At 49.8% G+C, this 19,016-nt stretch overlaps 6 protein-coding genes and 1 non-coding gene across 7 annotated transcripts; 2 read left to right on the top strand and 5 right to left on the bottom strand.

Annotated features, from left to right (window-relative positions):
• The first annotated feature begins 1,800 nt into the window (after nucleotides 1-1,800).
• On the top strand, nucleotides 1,801-2,921 carry GGI43DRAFT_349775 (pyridoxamine 5'-phosphate oxidase family protein). Its single transcript, XM_083202247.1, has one exon. The coding sequence runs from the start codon at nucleotides 2,044-2,046 to the stop codon at nucleotides 2,839-2,841; it is 798 nt and encodes a 265-aa protein (XP_083061762.1). The 5' UTR covers nucleotides 1,801-2,043; the 3' UTR covers nucleotides 2,842-2,921.
• On the bottom strand, nucleotides 2,922-5,076 carry GGI43DRAFT_349755 (S-adenosyl-L-methionine-dependent methyltransferase). Its single transcript, XM_083202246.1, has 3 exons — nucleotides 3,836-5,076; nucleotides 3,472-3,775; nucleotides 2,922-3,413 (listed from the first exon to the last, which is right to left on the bottom strand). The coding sequence occupies exons 1-3, from the start codon at nucleotides 4,867-4,869 to the stop codon at nucleotides 3,003-3,005; spliced, it is 1,749 nt and encodes a 582-aa protein (XP_083061761.1). The 5' UTR covers nucleotides 4,870-5,076; the 3' UTR covers nucleotides 2,922-3,002.
• A 193-nt stretch (nucleotides 5,077-5,269) lies between these two features.
• GGI43DRAFT_349726 (transcription factor domain-containing protein) lies at nucleotides 5,270-8,753 on the bottom strand. Its single transcript, XM_083202245.1, has 2 exons — nucleotides 7,860-8,753; nucleotides 5,270-7,707 (listed from the first exon to the last, which is right to left on the bottom strand). Exons 1-2 carry the CDS (start codon nucleotides 8,210-8,212, stop codon nucleotides 5,922-5,924), a joined length of 2,139 nt encoding a protein of 712 aa, XP_083061760.1. The 5' UTR covers nucleotides 8,213-8,753; the 3' UTR covers nucleotides 5,270-5,921.
• Nucleotides 8,754-13,104: 4,351 nt separating this feature from the next.
• On the bottom strand, nucleotides 13,105-14,068 carry GGI43DRAFT_349612 (uncharacterized protein). Its single transcript, XM_083202243.1, has 2 exons — nucleotides 13,581-14,068; nucleotides 13,105-13,470 (listed from the first exon to the last, which is right to left on the bottom strand). Exons 1-2 carry the CDS (start codon nucleotides 13,954-13,956, stop codon nucleotides 13,202-13,204), a joined length of 645 nt encoding a protein of 214 aa, XP_083061759.1. The 5' UTR covers nucleotides 13,957-14,068; the 3' UTR covers nucleotides 13,105-13,201.
• Nucleotide 14,069: 1 nt separating this feature from the next.
• Nucleotides 14,070-17,393, bottom strand: GGI43DRAFT_349672 (metalloendopeptidase). Its single transcript, XM_083202244.1, has 3 exons — nucleotides 16,108-17,393; nucleotides 14,924-16,029; nucleotides 14,070-14,847 (listed from the first exon to the last, which is right to left on the bottom strand). Exons 1-3 carry the CDS (start codon nucleotides 16,837-16,839, stop codon nucleotides 14,574-14,576), a joined length of 2,112 nt encoding a protein of 703 aa, XP_083061758.1. The 5' UTR covers nucleotides 16,840-17,393; the 3' UTR covers nucleotides 14,070-14,573.
• On the top strand, nucleotides 14,270-14,364 carry GGI43DRAFT_t90. Its single transcript has one exon. It is a non-coding gene; the product is annotated as a tRNA-Phe (tRNA).
• Nucleotides 17,394-17,669: 276 nt separating the features above from the next.
• On the bottom strand, nucleotides 17,670-18,807 carry GGI43DRAFT_402570 (uncharacterized protein). The gene is made up of 3 exons (XM_083205703.1): nucleotides 18,289-18,807; nucleotides 17,967-18,200; nucleotides 17,670-17,895 (listed from the first exon to the last, which is right to left on the bottom strand). Exons 1-3 carry the CDS (start codon nucleotides 18,464-18,466, stop codon nucleotides 17,867-17,869), a joined length of 441 nt encoding a protein of 146 aa, XP_083061757.1. The 5' UTR covers nucleotides 18,467-18,807; the 3' UTR covers nucleotides 17,670-17,866.
• Nucleotides 18,808-19,016: the final 209 nt, after the last annotated feature.

Raw genomic sequence — 19,016 nt, 5'->3', positions numbered from 1 at the left:
TCATCTCCCGGGCCGGTGATTTTAGGAGTGAGCCGGCCCGGCCAGGGCCAGGAGCGCTGGGAAAACGAAGGAGCTGGACCCCTGTAAAATGGCACGCTGCAAGCGAAGCAAAGAAACAGCCACAGCAGCGCGCTATGCACCGCCACAGGCAACAAGTAGCGGCAGCTAGACTTCTAGAGGCACGATATTGCTTCCATATCCGGTTCTGTTTGACAATGTTCGGATGGCCGTGCCGGAGAGAGGCGCCTTCTGGCACTAGATCCAGGCATCGAAGTTGGGGGTGGATATCGCGGCCAGGAAAATTAAAGATAAAGTACGGAGCATTAGACTATGGCTTCAAACTAACATGGTCACATGCATGATCATGCAGATGCCAGCAGGGCTGCATCCTTTATTATCACCATGAGGCCCGGGCCGGTCTCTGGAAGCTATGGACATGTGAGATCTGAGGGGATGATTGTATTGCATTTCGTAATTGCATGTACAATTCCGCGGCGGTTTACAACGGAAGTTCTCGATGTGGTAAGATGGTATTGATCCTATAATGCTCAGGCAACACTAAGCTCATTGACGAGGTTAAAGGCGCGATTGGAAGATGTGGTAATAGATATGGTAAAAGAAACGTTACAATGACTCAATCTTTGAAATATCGACAATCGCCAATCACGTTCAAAATAGCATTTATTCAATTACTGATCCAATGGCAACTCACAACGAGTTCCGGGTAGCGAAGTCCTTTCATCATATACATGTACCCTAGAATAACTCAGACGGTTGCCAAGAAAATAGCCGCGGTAAAATTAATGATCATCATTTAATTAACAAGCGTATAATCACCAAGTCTTTAATTCTACACGCAATACCTTTCCTCAACCATCAAGATAGTAGTTTATTACATAGTGTAAAAGGCGTTAAGCCGATACCTAGCGTCGGCCTGCATCGCATTTTCTTTCCAACGACGTGCAGTGTGGATATAATGCAGATCAAAGCCATCGAGCGATTGGCTCCAACAGCCAATAACTCCAAAGCAGACATCTGATTAACAAATCCTCTAGCTGCTCTCAGCACTGGCGCCCACCACTCGAATGAATCCTATTAGCTAAACAATCAGGAAAACAAAAACGCCACTAAGATGCCGTAAGAGTCAAGTTTCTGTGCCCTCGTCTAATCTATTAACCGCCAATGGCAGCACGAGACTTGTCTTATACGACATCTCCGCACTGGACTAACATCACGTACATGAGTACAACGTTATCATGCAGGAGCTGCTAGTGCCTCTGTCTAGCCTCCGCCGGTATCTTTCTCTCGAGTCCAGCAATTCGCAGATGTAGATGTGTAGATGGCATTACTCTATAGCCTCATGTCGTCGTATCGATCTGCTACTTTCAGCCACAGTCCCCCACCCCCAGAACCCTTCCGTCCCTTGAAAAGGGCAATTCCGCCCGATCCTATTTAGACATGCATGGCCAGTCTATTCGTTAGATAGATAGTCTCCCCTTCCCACTAGTGAGGCTAGCCAATCGTTTCGCTCCGGTAAGTAATCAAAGGGCCATACCGAGTGACTTTGCAGCACCTGTCAGTCACACAAACCCAACCGGCCCGGAGGGGGGCGTCTGTCCCTTCGCATCCGGTTGCCGCGTTTCTTTCATATTGCCTCTTTGGGGCAATAAGCTTCATGTCACCAATAGAGAGGAAATACTTACGCTTGGTAATGTCCTGACTTACCCCAGTTTGGAGAGACAGTCCAAAGGCGTGTGTGTGTGTGTGTGTCCTTACGTTTTAGTTACTGCATGAGACTAGATATAGACTTGCAGCTCTTATATAGTGCTACCCACCATCGTGTCATATATAAGCCAAGAAAGTTCGCAACTCCAACTACTCCTTCCTTTTGCCACCAGCCAGCATCTGTTTTATATCACACTCCCTTCTTCACACAAAGCTGTCACGACTTACACTTGACACTTCAAATAACTCTTGATACCATCAGAACCCCCTTCATCACCAGATAAATAGTATATAAAAGTAAAAAGCACAACCGCAACCATGGGTCGCCACACGCTCGAATATCCCAAAACCGGTGACAACACCGTGCGCCGCCACAACGAGCGTGCCAGCTACGCCCTCGAGACCATCCACCGTCTCATCAACACATCCCAGATTGTCGATGTGGCCTTCAACAACCCCGAATCCCCCTTCCCCGTCGTGCTTCCCATGATCGGCCAGATGGGCTCCTTCGAGCGCCCCAGCGCGGACATTGGCGACCCTCAGGATCTGTACATCCACGGCTACGTCTCCGCGCGCATGTTCAACGTCACTCGCACCGCTGAGAAGAAGGAGGGCCAGAAGGAAGAGGAAAAGGGCCTTCCCGTCGCAATCTCCGCCTCGCACGTTGATGGCCTCATCCTTGCCACCTCGGGCTTCAACCACTCCTACAACTACCGCTCTGCCGTGCTCTTTGGCTACGCCACCTTGGTTGAGGACGAAGAAGAGAAGAAGTACGCCTTTGAGCTCATCACCAACGGCCTCATCCCTGAGCGCTGGCAGAAGACCCGCCAGCCTCCCACCAAGGCTGAGATGACTAGCACCAGCGTCCTCAAGGTGAGGATCACCTCAGGAAGTGCAAAGATCCGAGATGGCGGTGTCTTGGATGATAAGCACGACCTGCAGAACGAGGAGGCACAGAACTCGGTGTGGACGGGTGTTTTGCCCATCTACTCCACTGTCGGAGAGCCGATTCCCACGTCATATAACAGGGTGGAGATTCCATCAAACGTTTCTGACTTCATCACGGATTATAACAAGGACAACAAGGAGTATGCTCTCGAGGCTGCAAAGAAATAGAGAGAGAAAGAACAGGCTTAGAATGCGCTATATGTTACATCTATGATATTACTTGCGAGATTGTTCAAGATACATTTTATAAACCGTTAAATTAGAACAAAGACAGAAAAAAAAAGCGTCTTGTTTTTTTCAACCAATTGATCAAAAATTCAACTTTTCCATTACCATCTCTCCCATAAAGTAGCCGGAAGGCTGGTTCTCATGATTGCCCAGTGTCCATCCGCATTGACCTGCTGCCCCTTACTGACCTTGTCTGTTCCGTTCTTAAGCAAAATACCCTCCTCGTCATTGCCAAGGGAGAATAATTCTTGAGGCAGCATCTCATTCAGAGGATTCAAAAAGTTCTGCCTCGAGACACTGTTCAGACAATCTTCCTTTACTACAGGACGGAACGTCAGTGGGCTTTCCGTCTTGCGGCAAAATATCATCATGTTGGTGAAATCTATGCCCGATTCCGCGATAACATTCTGATCGGCGGGGCTCTCGCGGAATAGACGACAAGCTGGGAACTGCTGTAGGATAGTCCGGACAATAATCTTGGGAGTCGGTAGCATTAAGTTGCCTGCATAGTTCTGTTCACCAGATTAGCCATCTCATGTGTTAGAATAGAATCAGAGGGAATACACTTACAATGACAATGACTCCATCGGGCTTTAGCAAAGTATACAGATTCTGGAAGAATTCCAAAGTGAACAAATTCACAGGCTCCGCACCACCCGTGAAAACATCATGGACAATATAGTCATAGACTTCGTTGGTTTCGTTGGCAGCACGAGTGGTATACTTGACCGCGTCTTCAATGACTGCTGGATTATTCTCCTTGAGCTGAAAATGCTTCTGGGCAAATTCGTAAACTACAGGATCAATCTCCACAACGGTAGTGTCAATTCCATGAGATACAAGTGCAGACGGCGTTGTTCCGATACCAAGACCACTAAACAGTAATTGTGAGCCGACGAATCACACAGCATAAAAAAGAAGACAAGGCACTTACATGATCAGGGCCTTGGCATCAGCGTCTGCCAACGGCACCTCTCTCTCAACCAGACGCACTGCTTCCAGCGTAACAAAGACAGCGTAAACAGGTTCCACCACTTGCCCTTTGCGCCACTCTATCCAATCTCCTCCCAACAGGCTGTGGTCAGCTCGCATAACTCGCATCTTGCTGTTCGTGTTCTCAACCACCGAAATGTATCCAGTCACCGACTCCCGTCGATCCAGAAGCATCCAGTTATCGGCCAGCATTGTGTCGTTCAGTAGCGCGGTAGCTGTTGGTGTAGACACATGAGGGTTGAACATTGCCGTATGGATCAATGCCGGGACCGTAAGGACCAGATACTTGGAGGGCGCAAGCAGCGTGTATGATCCAGCCAGGAGAATCTCAATGCCCATCCGCGTGTACAAAAACATCGTTCCAATGTGCTTTCGGAGGTGCATCTCTGCAATATGCTCCACTAACTTGAAAGTCCCCCAAGATCCGAGCCCAGGGGCAGCATCTCCAAGGAACTTGGGCAGCAAGCTCATATCGGCACCGTCCAGACTATCCGCCACAGAAGCAGCACTCAGAATCGCTACCGGAAACAAGGTCACGATTTCCGTTACAAGGGGGCCATACTGCGGTCCCAAAGTCTGGCTGAACCTATATAAGAAACATTGCACCATGGGCACATATATGGCAATCAGGGCCAGAAGCTGCGACGACTTTATGGCAAGCAATTGGCGAAACGCCAGATTCCCAGCCCAGCCAATGAAGCATCCTGCCATGACTACCTTTGAATGCCATGTCGCAGCCGATATCGAACCGTAGACAGGCGAAAGCGCAAGCTGCGATGCATGAGAGTACACGCCAAGCAGAGTTAGCAGCGCCAGGCTCTTCACATAAATGGTCACCTGCTCGATGACTGTGTTGCTCCACGTGTTGCCCTTGGCCTTGGCAGCCAGATCCTTCAGCTCCTTCTCGAACCTCTCTGGAGTGAATCCCATTGAAGTGTCCTGGGCCTCATTTTGAGGTGCCTTCTTAGGCGCCATGGTCGAACGATCAAATGCAAGAGAGCTATAAAAAAAGAAAGGAGAAGTAAACAAAGAGAAATAATAAGAAATGTAAATCCCTAAAGAAATAAGAATAAAAATAAAAATGATGAATGAAAGCAAAGGGCAACCGTACAGCTTCAAATGGCCGGCATTTGAAGAGAATAATCGAACGATAGGCTGTAGGTGTGAAACAGGGAGTTGCTACGTTTCAATTCAATCTCAGGCAAAACATCTTGAGATAGAACAAGGAGGTGCTTGGCGTGCGGCACCTGTGGCGGTGCATTCGAGCGATTGGGCTGGCTGTGGCGCACTACGCCACACTAAGCATCGTGAGCCAACCCATAAAAAGGGTTTGGATATTCTGATCTAAGTCCGGAGATCCACGGGCAAAAGAATAGTTTAATTATACTATTTTGCATTATCCCGTGTATCGATAATGCTACCTGTAAGTATGTAGTTATTTAGAACCTTGATAGAGCACATTGGACTGAGGCAATAAGCATAAAAGTCACGTCATAGTCCATCAAGGTGAGCACGCCATATTCGCATAAAATGAAAGAAAAAATCCATCTTAGATTGGACTGCCTGCCATAGCTCTCGGTCTGTCCTCTTAACAATCTAGTATATCCAATTACTTCACAACTCTTTCATTCACAAGATCCATCCCATCACCTCCCATTTAACGCCTTTGTTAAACACGCTCGGATCCCCGCTGGCCTCCGAACGGGTATCACCTCTAGCGGCCTCTCGCCTATAACACGATGCCGAAACAAACTGGGTAAGAAGAATGAAAACGATTCAAAAAAGTTGAATCCCAAGGGAAAGGTGCATCAAAACGTAAAGTCATTAAACTCCTCTATCGCGTCAGTGTGGGGTGGAAATGCAATAAAATCAGAGAGTGCACACACGCACAGAAACTGACGCTCGAAATCATTCATTCGTTTCCAACATTGCATATCCAGCACAAAAAAAGAAATCCAAAAAGAAATGCACAAGAAAGGGGGGAAAGAGAAAAAAAATCATTGCAATGATTCCATCTTGGAATATCATTACATCGGCGTCGCATAATCGTCGTCCTCCATGCCTTCGTCGCTGCTGTCCGATTCACTTTGAGGGCTCTGCGCACCACTAACATCTGTGCTGTGCAAGTTGCTAAAGCTGCCCAAGATGCTAACTCCGCCAGAGTATGAACCAGGCATAGACATAGCAGAAAAGTCCACCGCGCTGCCGGTACGGCTCATAGACGGCTTCTCCGGAAGCTGCTTCAAGAGACCAGTTGAAATGTCCAGCATTGTCATGGCGAATTCGGTCAAGCCCTTGCTCTGACCCGGCTTGGAGCTCACTGACAACGTCCAGCGGTATTCGCCGAGTCGTCGCCTGTACCAGTCTGCCTCTTCTCGGCCCGGCGATGTCGCCCAGAGCAAAGATCCAAATGTTCCAATAAGGGCAAAGTTGGTTTTAGAGGCAAAGTACCAAAACGATTGGATATGGTTCGGCATCAAGCGGTTAACAAAATCCATGGCGGAGATCAGACGAGCCTTGGCAGCACTCCGACAAATATGCTGCACATATGGATCTACCGATGATGTATTCGATGCAAGAGATCGAATAATGCGTCTATGAAGGGTGATTTCTGTTGCAAAATATCCCAAATGGAGATAACCAATGCACGAAAGCCTTGACGATAATTTGCTCGCAGAGTATGAATCTAGTCGAATATTGGTAGGTAATGCTCCATACCACTCTTTGAGTTTGAGCTGGATGGGTTTTGCCAGCGAAAGGACTAGTTGCGTTCCTCCCGACCCTGCGTTCGTTACGGTCTGCATAGCCTGCAGAGTATAAAAGGTGTCGAGAATCTCGGAGAGGATCTCAGAGAGCTGCACGAATCGAGTAAAAACCAGTCGGCCTTTTTCAATATCCTGGCGCTCTTCCGCGTCATTCTCATCCCATTCGACATCAGGGAAATCATTCGCGCGTAACGGTCGAACGGCCCAGTTGGAAGGGAAAATATGAGACGGTCTTCCGTGAACAAGAGAGCCCCATTTATCCTGCATATAAAGGGCCCAGGCCAATCGTCTTCGCAGCCCTTTTTCCCACGGGGGAATCTTCCACCCCGCACAGTCCAAGTGAAGGCCGAGTTCTTGAGCAATGGCAACCAACTGCGCCGTCGGGGCCCACTGGTCGCCCTCGGGTCGCTGGGACAGCAGGAGTCCGGCCTGGACTGTCGACAGCTTCGGTCGGTACATGGCATCTTCGAGGGTAGTGCGGACGAGTTTCTCCAACTCTTTTATATCTGGACGGGGGAGCTTGGAGAGCTCCTCATGGTGATCCCACCAGTTGATGGCGAGGATATAAACGGCGGCAAGAATCGGTGGTGAGAATTCGCGATACGATCGTTCATATTTTTCTAAAAATACGCCCTTCTGGATGATGGGCAAGCCGGGGTGAACCACTCGAAAGTATAAATCGATGAGTTTGCGGCCATGGGGGGCGACAATTGCCTCAATAGCGTCCAGGTCTTCAACTACATGTTCGTATCCAGTTGTGCCCTGGTCCGGGAGCATCAAAAATGTGTCAGAATCGCTGACTTTTCGAAGAGTGCCGCGGGCTAACAAGCTCTCATCATGGGTGTCAAAAGGAGAGAGATTTATGAGGGAGGGCTCAAAATCTGTCGTGGGGCCGATATACTGGCTGTACCTGTCCTCCTGGAGGCCCAACGTCCGCTTCAGCATTGTGGGGCCGCCGACATTAGCCATATCTTCTAAGAACGAGCTGCTGGCAGCGGTGCTGGAGAGACTGGAATTTTGATTTCTGCGGCTGGAAATACCGGGGGAGCTAGAAAACCAATCATGTGTCAGATGATTATGCAACGTGGGAGTGATGGGATAGTGTGGTGGAACGAGCAGAGGCGAAGCAATCTGGCACGGGGGAAAGAGGAAACAAATCAAAATCAAAAGCAGAGGCAAGGTACACGCAGCTATACTGACCCTCTTTTGACACTCTCATCGGCAGAGTCTCCGTTAAGCTTCCTTTTACGGGTCTGGGGACTTGACGACACTAGGGAACATTCGGTGCCGTTGAGCTGACAAGGCATGCAGCCATCGTCATCTTCGGCCACAGTACACCTGGTTCCAGAGAAGCGACAAGCTTGGCATGGGGGAGTAGGCGCCCCAGGAAATGATCCGGAGTCGATGGATCCCCGGCCATGCAAGCTCGCGGGGCCTATCTCGAACCTGTGGGAGCTGTTCTGGCGCCGTGGGAGAGGGAGGGGCTCCAGTCGAGGAGGTTTGGGAGCAATGGCGATTGGCGCCGTGCGCTGGATAGGTGTGTCATGGGCCATGATTGGACCACTCTGGATGCAATTGTAGTAGTATATAGATTTTTGTACGTATTCGTGTACGTGTACTGGATATAACAGATGATAGATACTAGCACCCTATTGGGCACGTACGTATTATTACTGTGCAGATAAGTAAAAGATCGGCTGGGACCAGGCGGGAGGCGCTTGTCTGCCAGTCTGTCCGTCCGTCTGCTTGTTGCTAAGATGGCAGTTTATCCGCGCGTTGGACTGGCTGGGGCGGGGATAAGAGCCGCGAGCACGAGCTGCGTGTAAAAAAATGTAATAAAGAAAAGACAGCACCCCGGACACAGGTGATGCTATTCGCCGTCCCAAGGCTGGGCAAGCAAGTCTCCCCACGCCTATCAAGCCGGGCTATGACGCAACCAGTGCAGCACTTGTTACGACTGAAGCTTGCGTCCAACGGCTAACATGAGTCTGAGATGAGATGAGCGTCTCTCGAGCAGCCCGATAACGGAATCGGCGGAGAGATAAGGAGGGACGGCAAGGCCCCAAAGCCCAGCTTATTCCTCGCAGCAGTGGTTGGCCAGGTTCCCGTGGGATAGATACTGTATGAGATCGGCCCTTGTTGCTTTTTTGTGGGTGTCCGTGATAAGGTTGCTGAAAAAGGGCGCGGCGCCAGGCCAGGCCGCTACTGTTTAGTCCGAAGGAGATAAGAAGCACGAGCAAGACTGGTCGACGACCCGGTCGCTGGTACCCGCCAAAAGACAGCCTTTTTTCCCTCGAGTGCGGCAGGCCGTTGGGATTGGGGGAATAACAGAGCAGATACTTGGAATGATAGCTGACAGCCAGATTTGGGGGAGATACGCGTTTCGGGATCTCAGGTGATAATAGTGGCCAGGATGAGATAGGCTTTGGTTATCGGCGTCATTTGAACCAGGGGGTTTCGAATATAAAGCTGCAGATAGCACCACCTCGCTTTTCCTATTTCCCTCTCTTCCTTAGATGAACTTCATCAGCTTGGAGCTCTTAGGATGTTTCCGCGGAGAGCATCGGACCAAGTTTGGGCCGGCAGAGATAAGTGAAGTGGTGGTGGTGGTATCAGCAGATGCTTAGCTATGCGTGATGGATATGACAGATGATAGATGGACCTCCAGGGCAGGGGGAGAATCCAAGATGTTAGAGGCCGAGAGCCACGCAGGAGCGCCTTTCCGTCGTCTCGCTCTCCCGAAAATCACCGATGGAGTGAGGCAGAAGGCGAGGGAGAGAGAAGTGAGAGGAAGGAGAAGAAAAAGAGGCGTCGAGATGAGGATGGACAATGAAATGACATGTGCTTCCCCAGACCCAGGCCAGGGCTACCCTTTTTGCCGGAACGGACCCAGCGGAGTCTGGAGCGACGGCCTGGATGGTCGCGCAAGGCCAGCGCGATCCTAGAATGGGCGCCGGTCCCTCGCCGATGGCTAGTGAGTCGGAAGCCAGCCAACCCAACAGCGGCGGTTTGTAAAGATGGCGTCTTCTTGGCGATCTTTGGTAGCCTCACTCACTCAGCCCGGAAGGCGACTTAGCAGGTACCTTGTAGCGTAGCTGTTCAATAAAAGGCGCCGCCACCGGGCAAATGTTGTGTGTCAGCAAGTGCTAGGCAGCGATGAAGCTTAGCATCGTAGCTGGAGCAGTAGTAGTAGTAGTATCCATACATGTGTATACATATGCTGGCTAGACGTTGATTTGATTTGATTTGATATCAGCCATTAAAAGGACTGCGGTCTAGCCTGCCGAGCTGCAGTCGCTGCACAAAAGAAGCTGGTACAGAATGTAAGACAACCTGCATCGGATGCCCATCCAAAGTACGAGGTACCTGGCTTATCACTCGCTAATCGCGGTGCCGGGGTGGTCACCATTACATGTGCTCACTCAACTGTCTACGAAGCACGCACTGCACCACTCGTGCTACCTATCTCCGTGCTAATACATAAGCGATATATTTGGATGGATGGATGGATGGATGGATCCCTTCCTCGCAAGCATGTTTACGAAGCACAGCAGCAGGGTCTCCAAACCTTTGTACGTACACGAAATGATACCTGCACCTATATAGGTCCGATGGCACAGCTGGCAAATGCATGGATGCTTGGCTGAGGAAGCTTGGCAGCTACAGGGAGCAGCTCTTGTTCCGTCACGATATCTGTACATCTCGTTCAATTAGAGTAAAAACTAGAATCTGTGCTCCCTTCCGGCCCATCCATCCACCATCTGTCCAGCGAGGTGCCTGGCGCCACACAGAACTGTCTCGGTGGTTTTATCCTGTGTGGTTCCGGACACCTGGTTTCAGTTCGGCGTCTCTCCCGGCCGCCTAGTGCGCTTTCAACGGAGTATTACTATTACAAAAGAGAAAGCAAAAAGACCCTATACAAATTCAACTAGCAGTGCTACTTTGGGTTCCGTATATCCTACTACTAGTATAGTAGCAGTAGTAGTATTAGACGGCTACTATTATGGGAACGCAGCTGTTACTACTTTTGTTTCTCCGTACCCGTGGGCCAATCCATCCGCATTAACGCGGGTAGCCGCCCGTAGCAAGGCGCAAAACACAGGGCCGCTTTTTCGATGCCACGCGATGCAGCGTCTTGATTTGCTCTGTCAAGTTCACGCTGGGGCCCTGTGGCTTTCTTCCGCGATTTATTAGGCCTCCAACGGTACTTTGTACATGACTGGTCTACCAGCTACAAATCAGGGTCCAATGCACCGTCGCTCGAAGCGGTGGGGATGGACGATACGGGTGCGCCGTTTCTGCTAGTTAATCGGGCCTGCAACCATGCCTTATCTCTGACGGATCAAAATTAATAACCGCTCGAGATAAACCTACATAATGGGAAATGGAGCTGGTTCCGCTTGGCACTGGCATGTAGCACGAGAGCCACTTACACATTACTGCTCACGGTCTCCATTTCATAGGCTAGCAATACAGTAGTACCTGTAGCAGGCAGTAATATTTCCGTGCCGTCTGCAATGCATGTACGTCACCGCCGTTGCATTTTAGGGGCAGTTCTAGATACAGACACTGATCTTTCTCCACTGGCCGGAGATCGATTCACGCCAGCAGCATCAGCATGAGGGCATCGACATGAAGTCTTTTATACTGCAGTAATGGAAGCGTCATCCCTTCTTGCCTCCGCTGTCACTGCTGAGCCCGCTGCTCCTTTGGCCACGGAGATCTAGATGCCAAGAATGAAGAATCACAAGCTCGAAAGGCCAATTGACCTCCGCTAGCCCAAAACAAGCAAAGACACCAAAATAAAAGTGCTCCCTATTACCAAATGGAAAACCATCCCGCTGCGGTCTACTGCAGGACCTGAATACTTCTCACGTAATGGCCAGCAGCTTGTGCTCGGCGCCACATCCAGCCCAGAGCCCATCTCATGGCATGTCACCATTTTCAATTCGGGCACATCTTGATTCAGCCTCATTGGTCGTTCAGGCAACCCATCTCGTGCGCATGCCGCCTTTTCTGCTTTCTTTTGCAGCGCCGAGTGGCCGACAAGGGTGTGGTGGCCATATAATTCTAGCCCAGCCATCTTCCTTATATACTGCATACTACCGTGGTGTGCATACTTGGAGTAGCTGCGGTAGTAGTAGCTGTATAAACATGCCGTGCCTTATACACGGGTGAAATCAAAGTTGCCTTGCCGAGCTTCCTGGGTTGCATTTTTGCGATTATTACCCTCCGTCTCGTTTTCTTTCCTCTCACGGACAAAGAAAGAACAAGCGACGAAAATAGCTCGGCTCATCGCGCGTTTGACCCCCCACATTGAAGGTTCAGTTGCGGCCTTTTTTCGCTCATCTAGATATCCAGAAACCGCGCCAACCGTGAGCTTTGTCATGCTAAAACACTATGCTACACGTATTAGAGCACACGCATTTATAAGATGCTACGTGAGCTAAAGCTGCGGCGCGCGCGCGAACTTGTTTTGGGTTTACCGAGAGAAAAAACACTAAAAATGAAAAAGTCTGTTGATTCAATACCGTGTTTGGGTTATCTCCCCGAATTTAGTCTATCTGGTCCTACCCAGTTAGTCAATGTAGCAGCGGATCCCTCGATTCAGATGACACGTCCGTCTGCTTTAATCGCGTTCCAATCGTCGGACCTGGCCGCTTCCGTTTTGCGTTTTTCTGTATATATCAAAGTTCCTCCGTGTAGCGTTGGATCGTCGCAGCAAGCGAGGGGCCATCGCACACTTCGTCTTGCTCAAGTGACTTAGACAGACGTCATGTTGCTGCATGGGATCTACCACTCGAGACCAAAATGCATATTGATACGTACTTCGAGTTCCAATGGCATGTTGTTTTCTAACCCTTCTACCCCTCTCTTGTTAGCGATCTGAGAAGGCGGCCCGCAAAATGGGCATGCAATGAGATGACACTACGTAACGAGATTGCTCCCCTGCAGCGAAAACAGGGACTTTCTTGCATCTTCATCTGCTGATATTCACGAGCCTAGACCGACCGACAACATCAAAAGGCTAAAAACAGAAATGAAGAAGAAAGATAAGACCACCCATGCAAAATTGTCCCGAACTCGGCGTCGTATTCTCCGCTCCTTCGACAATATAACTCACGTAACACAAGATCACGGCTCAGAGTGCGAGATCTTTCAGCTGCCTACTAATTAATACTACATGGACGATTTTCCCCATGGAGTAGATAAAAACAGCTCGTCTGCCGCTGCCCCTAATCAGGCTATATGCCACGTGCATATGGTGGATCCGCCCATGATGCAATCGCGAGATGCCGCCTTTTCAGCTGCTCGAAGCCCATTGAGTGTTCACAATTGCCATTCTTGATATCTCTGTGCAAGAGGATTGGGAACTTTCTCGCCACGTAAAATAGGCAAAAAGAACATATCTGTCTTGTAGTCTATCCAATAGAATCATCAGAATGTACACGTGCCCTTCTATATGCCATATACGCTCATTTATGCTGCTGCCCCCATTGGTCTATCCGAGATCATCTTACTGCCTACCCTATCATGCTGCTTTATATCGCTGCTGCCTTCTGTGGCACCCAAACCATACATCTCTCCTCATAAAATTCGGTCGGCTCAGAAGATCCTCGTGGAGGTAGCATCATAGACAGCTCATCTCTAATCTCGAACCCCATTTTTTGATAAAATGTTACTGCATTCATTGTCGCTTCCAGCACAATGGGGAGATTATCCGCGGCTGCAAGCTCCTGAACTTTGCTCAAGAGCGACGACGCGGCTCCACGCCCAGCCCAGCGAGGATCCGTGCAGATATATGTTGGGTCTAAGCATAAGTTCGCGTTAATAAACTACGACACCACTCATAGCTGACTGATCCATACACGAGCATGTATCGGCTCATCACCAAAGCCAAAATAGGGAACCAAAACTCACGATAATACACTGCTTCTTTTCCAACAGCCTTAACTCTAACACTCTCTGTCAAAGCCGCATACGGATCCAGATATTCCTTCCTCGCAACTTCTGGCCATTCCTCCTCAACGGCTTCTTCGTGTCCAGGTCTATGAATCAACCACTTCACAAAGCTCACCACATCCCCTGTCTCCTCATCTTTCGCAACCAAAACTCCCTTATCCTCATCCCTCAAATGCTCTAGCGTATTATTCTCCAGCCACGCATGGAAAAACCCCAATCCTTCTGGGCTAGGGAACTGCGCATGCGTAAGGAGATTTTCATCCATGGCTCTCAAGTGAACTGTAGACACGGCCACGGCTTCGGCCTCGGAGGGTGTGCAAATCACAATCGCCATAATTTCAATAAAACTCGCTCGGTAAATGATTGTATATACCTATATCATCACCATAAACCAAAATCAGAAACAGCAAATATCTCGAACGGCTCGCTCTCAGTGCTCTTCATCTAATCATTATCACTCGATTTTCACTCTTCCGAAAAAGGTACGTACCCGTATTGAAATAGACTGCACGTGCTTCCCTCATATTCACCCACTCCGCTAAAATATCCCCACTTAATTCAACTTGTACCCCCACACTTCAAGCCATTTCCCACAAACCTAACCTGTATAATGTGAAAAATACCTCGTCCATATCAACAATTGCATTGCGGCCTTAGCTCAGCTGGGAGAGCGTCAGACTGAAGTTCCAACTTCAAGTCACTTGATATCTGAAGGTCGTGTGTTCGATCCACACAGGCCGCAATTTTTTGCTTTTTGCTTCTTTGATCAAGACATCACATACTTGAAGTAGGAATATAATCGTTAGTGAGAGAGGTGTTTGAGTGGACAAGTATCGCCATTTCTTTTGTCCTCTACGCATAAATAGATAGACATGTGTTGGTCATAACTCTTTTTAAAACTTCATGTTTACATGCCTACATGATCAATGAATATGCTTTAGCGAAGACCGCTTATTTGGCCGCAATGCCCAACTCCTCGTAGAAAGCCTCAGAGCTAGGCTCTCTGCCCAAGAACTCCTTCAAAAAGTCCATCTCATCAATGCTGCCACCACGTTCCAAAACGGTATGGCGGTATCTACGACCTTCCTTGCCGTCCATGGGGTTCTTCTTGAAGAAGGAGTGGAACATGTCCAGAGAAAAGACCTCAGAATAGAGGTAGCCATAGTAACCGGCGTCATAACCACCGAGGAAGTGGCCAATGTTGGCATATCGGTTGCCCCATTCCCTATCACAAGTTAGTTATAACGCACACACCAAGCTGAATGGAGAAAAGAAAGAAGAGAAAAGGAGACTAGACATACATGGTTTCGCCGATATCCTCTGGACCCTTGATCGCGGAAATGTCATGACGGAGCTGGTTCCATAGCTTGCCATAGTTTCTGCTCTTGGCTTCCTCATGGGTCTTGGGTCCATGAACGGTCATGTCGAAAGTGCCAATGACAAGTTGAGCTAGCGCGCCAATTGCCGAGTTAAGATGCTTGGTTTTGACGAGCTTCTCAACGAGCTCATCGGGGATGCTCTCTCCGGTCTCCCAGTGCTTTGACAGGGACTTCAGGACGCTTGGGGTCCAGCACCAGTTCTCAAGCATCTGAGAGGGTGCCTCAACGAAGTCAGCCACAGTTGCAGTGCCGTGAGTGTAGCTGAAACGAGAGCGACCGGCAAGGTCATGGATACCGTGTCCAAGCTCGTGGAAGAAGGTGACAACTTCGTGGTGCTTGAGCAGCGATGGCTTGGTGGCCGTTGGCTTGCTGAAGTTGCACACCAGGGAAGTCGAAGGGTAACTTCTCTTCCCATCCACTGTGATAAAACCGGGCTCAATTCCAAAGTTTGCGTAGTGTCCATACTTGTTGTCTCTGGGGAAGAGATCAAGGTAGAGGTAACCGCAAAATTCGCCTCCCTTGGCAGGTTCATCCCACACGCTGTAAATAATGACATCTTCATGCCAGGAAATGTCTTCAGCCTTGCCTGATGGGCTCAAGCGTGCTCGATCTTCTTTGCCGAGCTCAACAAAGACAAAGCCAAAGATTTCCTCAAAAATCTTGAGCATGCCGGCGAAGGTTGACTCTGCTGGGAAGTACTGAGAGATTGCCACCTCATCTACACTATACTCCACCTCCTTCATAATTCTTGAATAGTAGGAAGTATCCCACATATAAAAGTTTCCGTCAAATGAAATGCCGCGCTTCTCATAGTCTCGCTTCTTGTAGCCTAGCAGGACCTCGACCTCTTTCTTGCCGCCGGGAGCCAAGCGAACTCGCAAGTCACTCAAAAATTCATTAACACGGGCTGGCGACTTTGCCATCTTCTCCTCAATCTTAACGCTAGCATGGTCCGAGTATCCTAGGAGCCGAGCGGCTTCATCACGAAGCTCCATGATTTCCTTGAAAATTTCCACATTGTTGTTTGACTGGGTAAATTGGATTAGTCTAAAGCTCTATACATAGCTGGTGTTTCTCCAAGATATCGGAGCGGAGAGTTCACATACCTTGTTGGCATCCGCAATGATGTATCTACGCCTGGTGTCCTCGTGAATAGCATACTTCATCAATGGGTTGAAGTGGTTGTATTTAAAGGTGACTTTGACCTTTCCTTCATTCTCGCCAGTTCCTGCCTCCAGCGTGTCGACATCGATGTCGTCTTTGGGTACACCCTCCAGCTCGGTGCGAGTAAACCAAACTCCGCCCTTCTCCTCATTGAGGTTCTTCTTGCCCTGGATGCAGAGCTGGCTGAGACGCTTCTTGATCTCCTTGAAGCGGTCTCGTTTCTCTCCAGGAGGAAGAAGCAGGCCATTGCGGATGTACTTTTGACGCTCCTTCTCCAGGATATGGAGAGACTCTTTATCCAAGTTCTGGGAGTCTCGTGTGGAATACGCCGCTTCCACTAGCTTGAAAACATCCTCTCGCATCTTTGCCTCAATATAGAAATCGTTAAGAAGCTCTTCTGCCTTGGTAGAAGCTTCTCGGAGGGACTCGTTTGTCGATACATGCTGGAAGAAGGTCTGGATGTTCTGGGGGCCGCTGGAGTCATTGCCGTCGATCAAGATGGGCTTTAGAGTGTTCTCAAAAGTGGCCGTCTCAGGAGTCACGGTTGCAACAACCTGGTCCAAAATGCTCTTGCTCTTCTCGGTGCTCTTCTTGGCATCGGCCAGGATGGATTCGGCCGTGGCGGTAAACACCGGCGGGCTCTGCGGCGGGTTTCGAAACTGCTCGGGAGCCATGCTGCTGGTCGTGAGGAGGCGACGATATGATGGAAGACGAGCCAAGCCCTGCAATCGTACGTGACTCGCGAGGGAGTTGAGGCGTAGAAGAGCTCGTTGGGAAGCCAGGGTTGCGGCGAGGAGGAGTACGAGGAGAGAGAGGAGGAGGAGAAGGAGGGGCTTTATGGTACGAGGCCGCTCCAGTTCGATGGCAAGTTTCGGGCAGGTTTACGTACAACCTTGCCGGAAGCTCTGTCCCAAATTGGCCCGCTTAGACTGCAGGACTTTGACAGCGTGATGTAGCTTCAGCCTACCAGAATAGAGGAAACTGGGTGCTGATGAGGGGTAGCTTAATTGATCCCCAAAATACAATGCCTGACGCAGTCGACGCGGCAGAACGCGGCTTTCACTGCCAAGCTGAATTGGCGGCGCAGGGCTAGCCAGAAGGATTGCTATAGCGGTGGAAGGTCAGTTTCGATATAATAGTGTCTGCTATCTAGTAGTGGATGTGTGTATTTAGAATCAATGTAGCTATAGCTTAGGTAGAGGTCATAGCTTTATTGATGCACGGAATTGAATTGACAGCATCGAGCCCACTATGCGTCCCTTAGCGTCCGTATCCGGCAAGTGGTGAGGCGTGAATTCCAACAGCATCGCGGGGTACTCCGCCATGACAACACAGCCACAGCTGCAAGCAGAGGAAAGTCGAGAGCATGTGCTTGGGTGCCCGTTGGTACATGTGGGCATAGGCACTGATATTCAGGATTCCGTCTACAGTAAATGCCCCAAGGATTTTTATATAGCGTATATAGGAGAACCTACTAGGCCCAAATGGCCGCCGAGACGTTGTCTGAAGCACCAAAACGTATTCATTTAGCCATAACAGCATACAAGTCTACGGCCATTCATTGCAAATAAAAAGAAATATCATCCATCCCAAGCGTTTCCAATTCACTACCATAATCAAAACAAACAACGCATAGCAACGCCATCCCGTTTACAGATGCAAGAAGATGCCACCAGGTTAGGTTCTTCGTACAAAGGAATCTTAGTTGGCGAGAATGGTTCGGACAAGGTCTGCAAAAAAAAAAAAGGAGAAGTTAGCAAGTTGATGTTCTTGAGATAGCCAAGCTTAGAGACACACATACCCGTGTAGTTGATCTGGCCAGAGCTGGTGTCCACAGCCTTGAGCAGCTCGTCGACCTCCTCCTCAGTCATCTTCTCGCCCAGGTTGGTCAGGATGTACTTGAGCTGGCCGACACCAATAAAGCCCGTCATATCTTTATCAAACACTTGGAAACCGCGGCAGTATTCCTCAGGCTCGCCGGGGTCGCGGAAACCGCCTGGTCGGTTCAGGACACGCTGGAAGGCATCGAAGTCGACTGTACAGGGGGGTCGCAAGTTAGCATAAATGCGCACCTCATTTCGGGCTATCCTCGTCAGGACGGAGGGTTGGTTATGCCAACTCACATTCGTTTCCGAGGCCCTTCTCGAGCTCCTGGATCTCGGCCAGCGTGGGGTTCTGGCCGCAGGCTCGCAGCAGGTCGCCCAGAGAATCGATAGTGCAGCGACCGTTGCCGCGCTTGTCGAACAGGGCAAATGCCTCCTTGTAGTTGGTTGAGGCCTGGGAGTCTTGATTAGAAGCCATTTTTTTTCTTGTTTTCTTTTTCAAATGTGCAGGTGCTGGTTTTGCGCGCAAGCTTGTCAAATGCGACCAGATGATGCAGCGTCTTTCGCAAGATGCACAGGAATGCGAAAAGGCCCTTTGTCTAGGGTCATCGGTCTTTCCAAGCTGCGGCGCCAAACGGGCAGCAGCTTTGGGCGAATCAGGTGCCGAGCTGGCCTGCGGTGGCTTTGTTTACATCGGAGGGTGCTGGGGCAACTCACCATTGTGATTGGTGCGAGGTGTAGACGGTGCTTTGTCGTAGGGGATTCGACACAGGTCTTACAAGAGCAATACAGACGTTGACGATGATGTCTCTGAGCCTCGAAAATAATGATGCAAAGTCCAAAACGACAACAAGAGGTCTGCGTCTCCTGACATTGATGCCCCACCGTCCCCTTGCTTGGTTCTGACGGGGCAACGAGTCAACAGGCTGGCATCACAGCCAATCGCCCAAACGCCCGCTAGGAGGCGGTCTGAGGCCCTGGGCGCGGCAGTATAACTATTTTTATGCCGTGCATGGTCAAAGCACGCC

Source organism: Trichoderma evansii (genome assembly GCF_050947405.1).
Source record: "Trichoderma evansii strain SZMC 28006 chromosome Unknown GGI43scaffold_7, whole genome shotgun sequence".
Taxonomy (NCBI): Eukaryota; Fungi; Ascomycota; class Sordariomycetes; order Hypocreales; family Hypocreaceae; genus Trichoderma; species Trichoderma evansii.
This window is presented reverse-complemented; position numbering and strand designations above follow the sequence as displayed.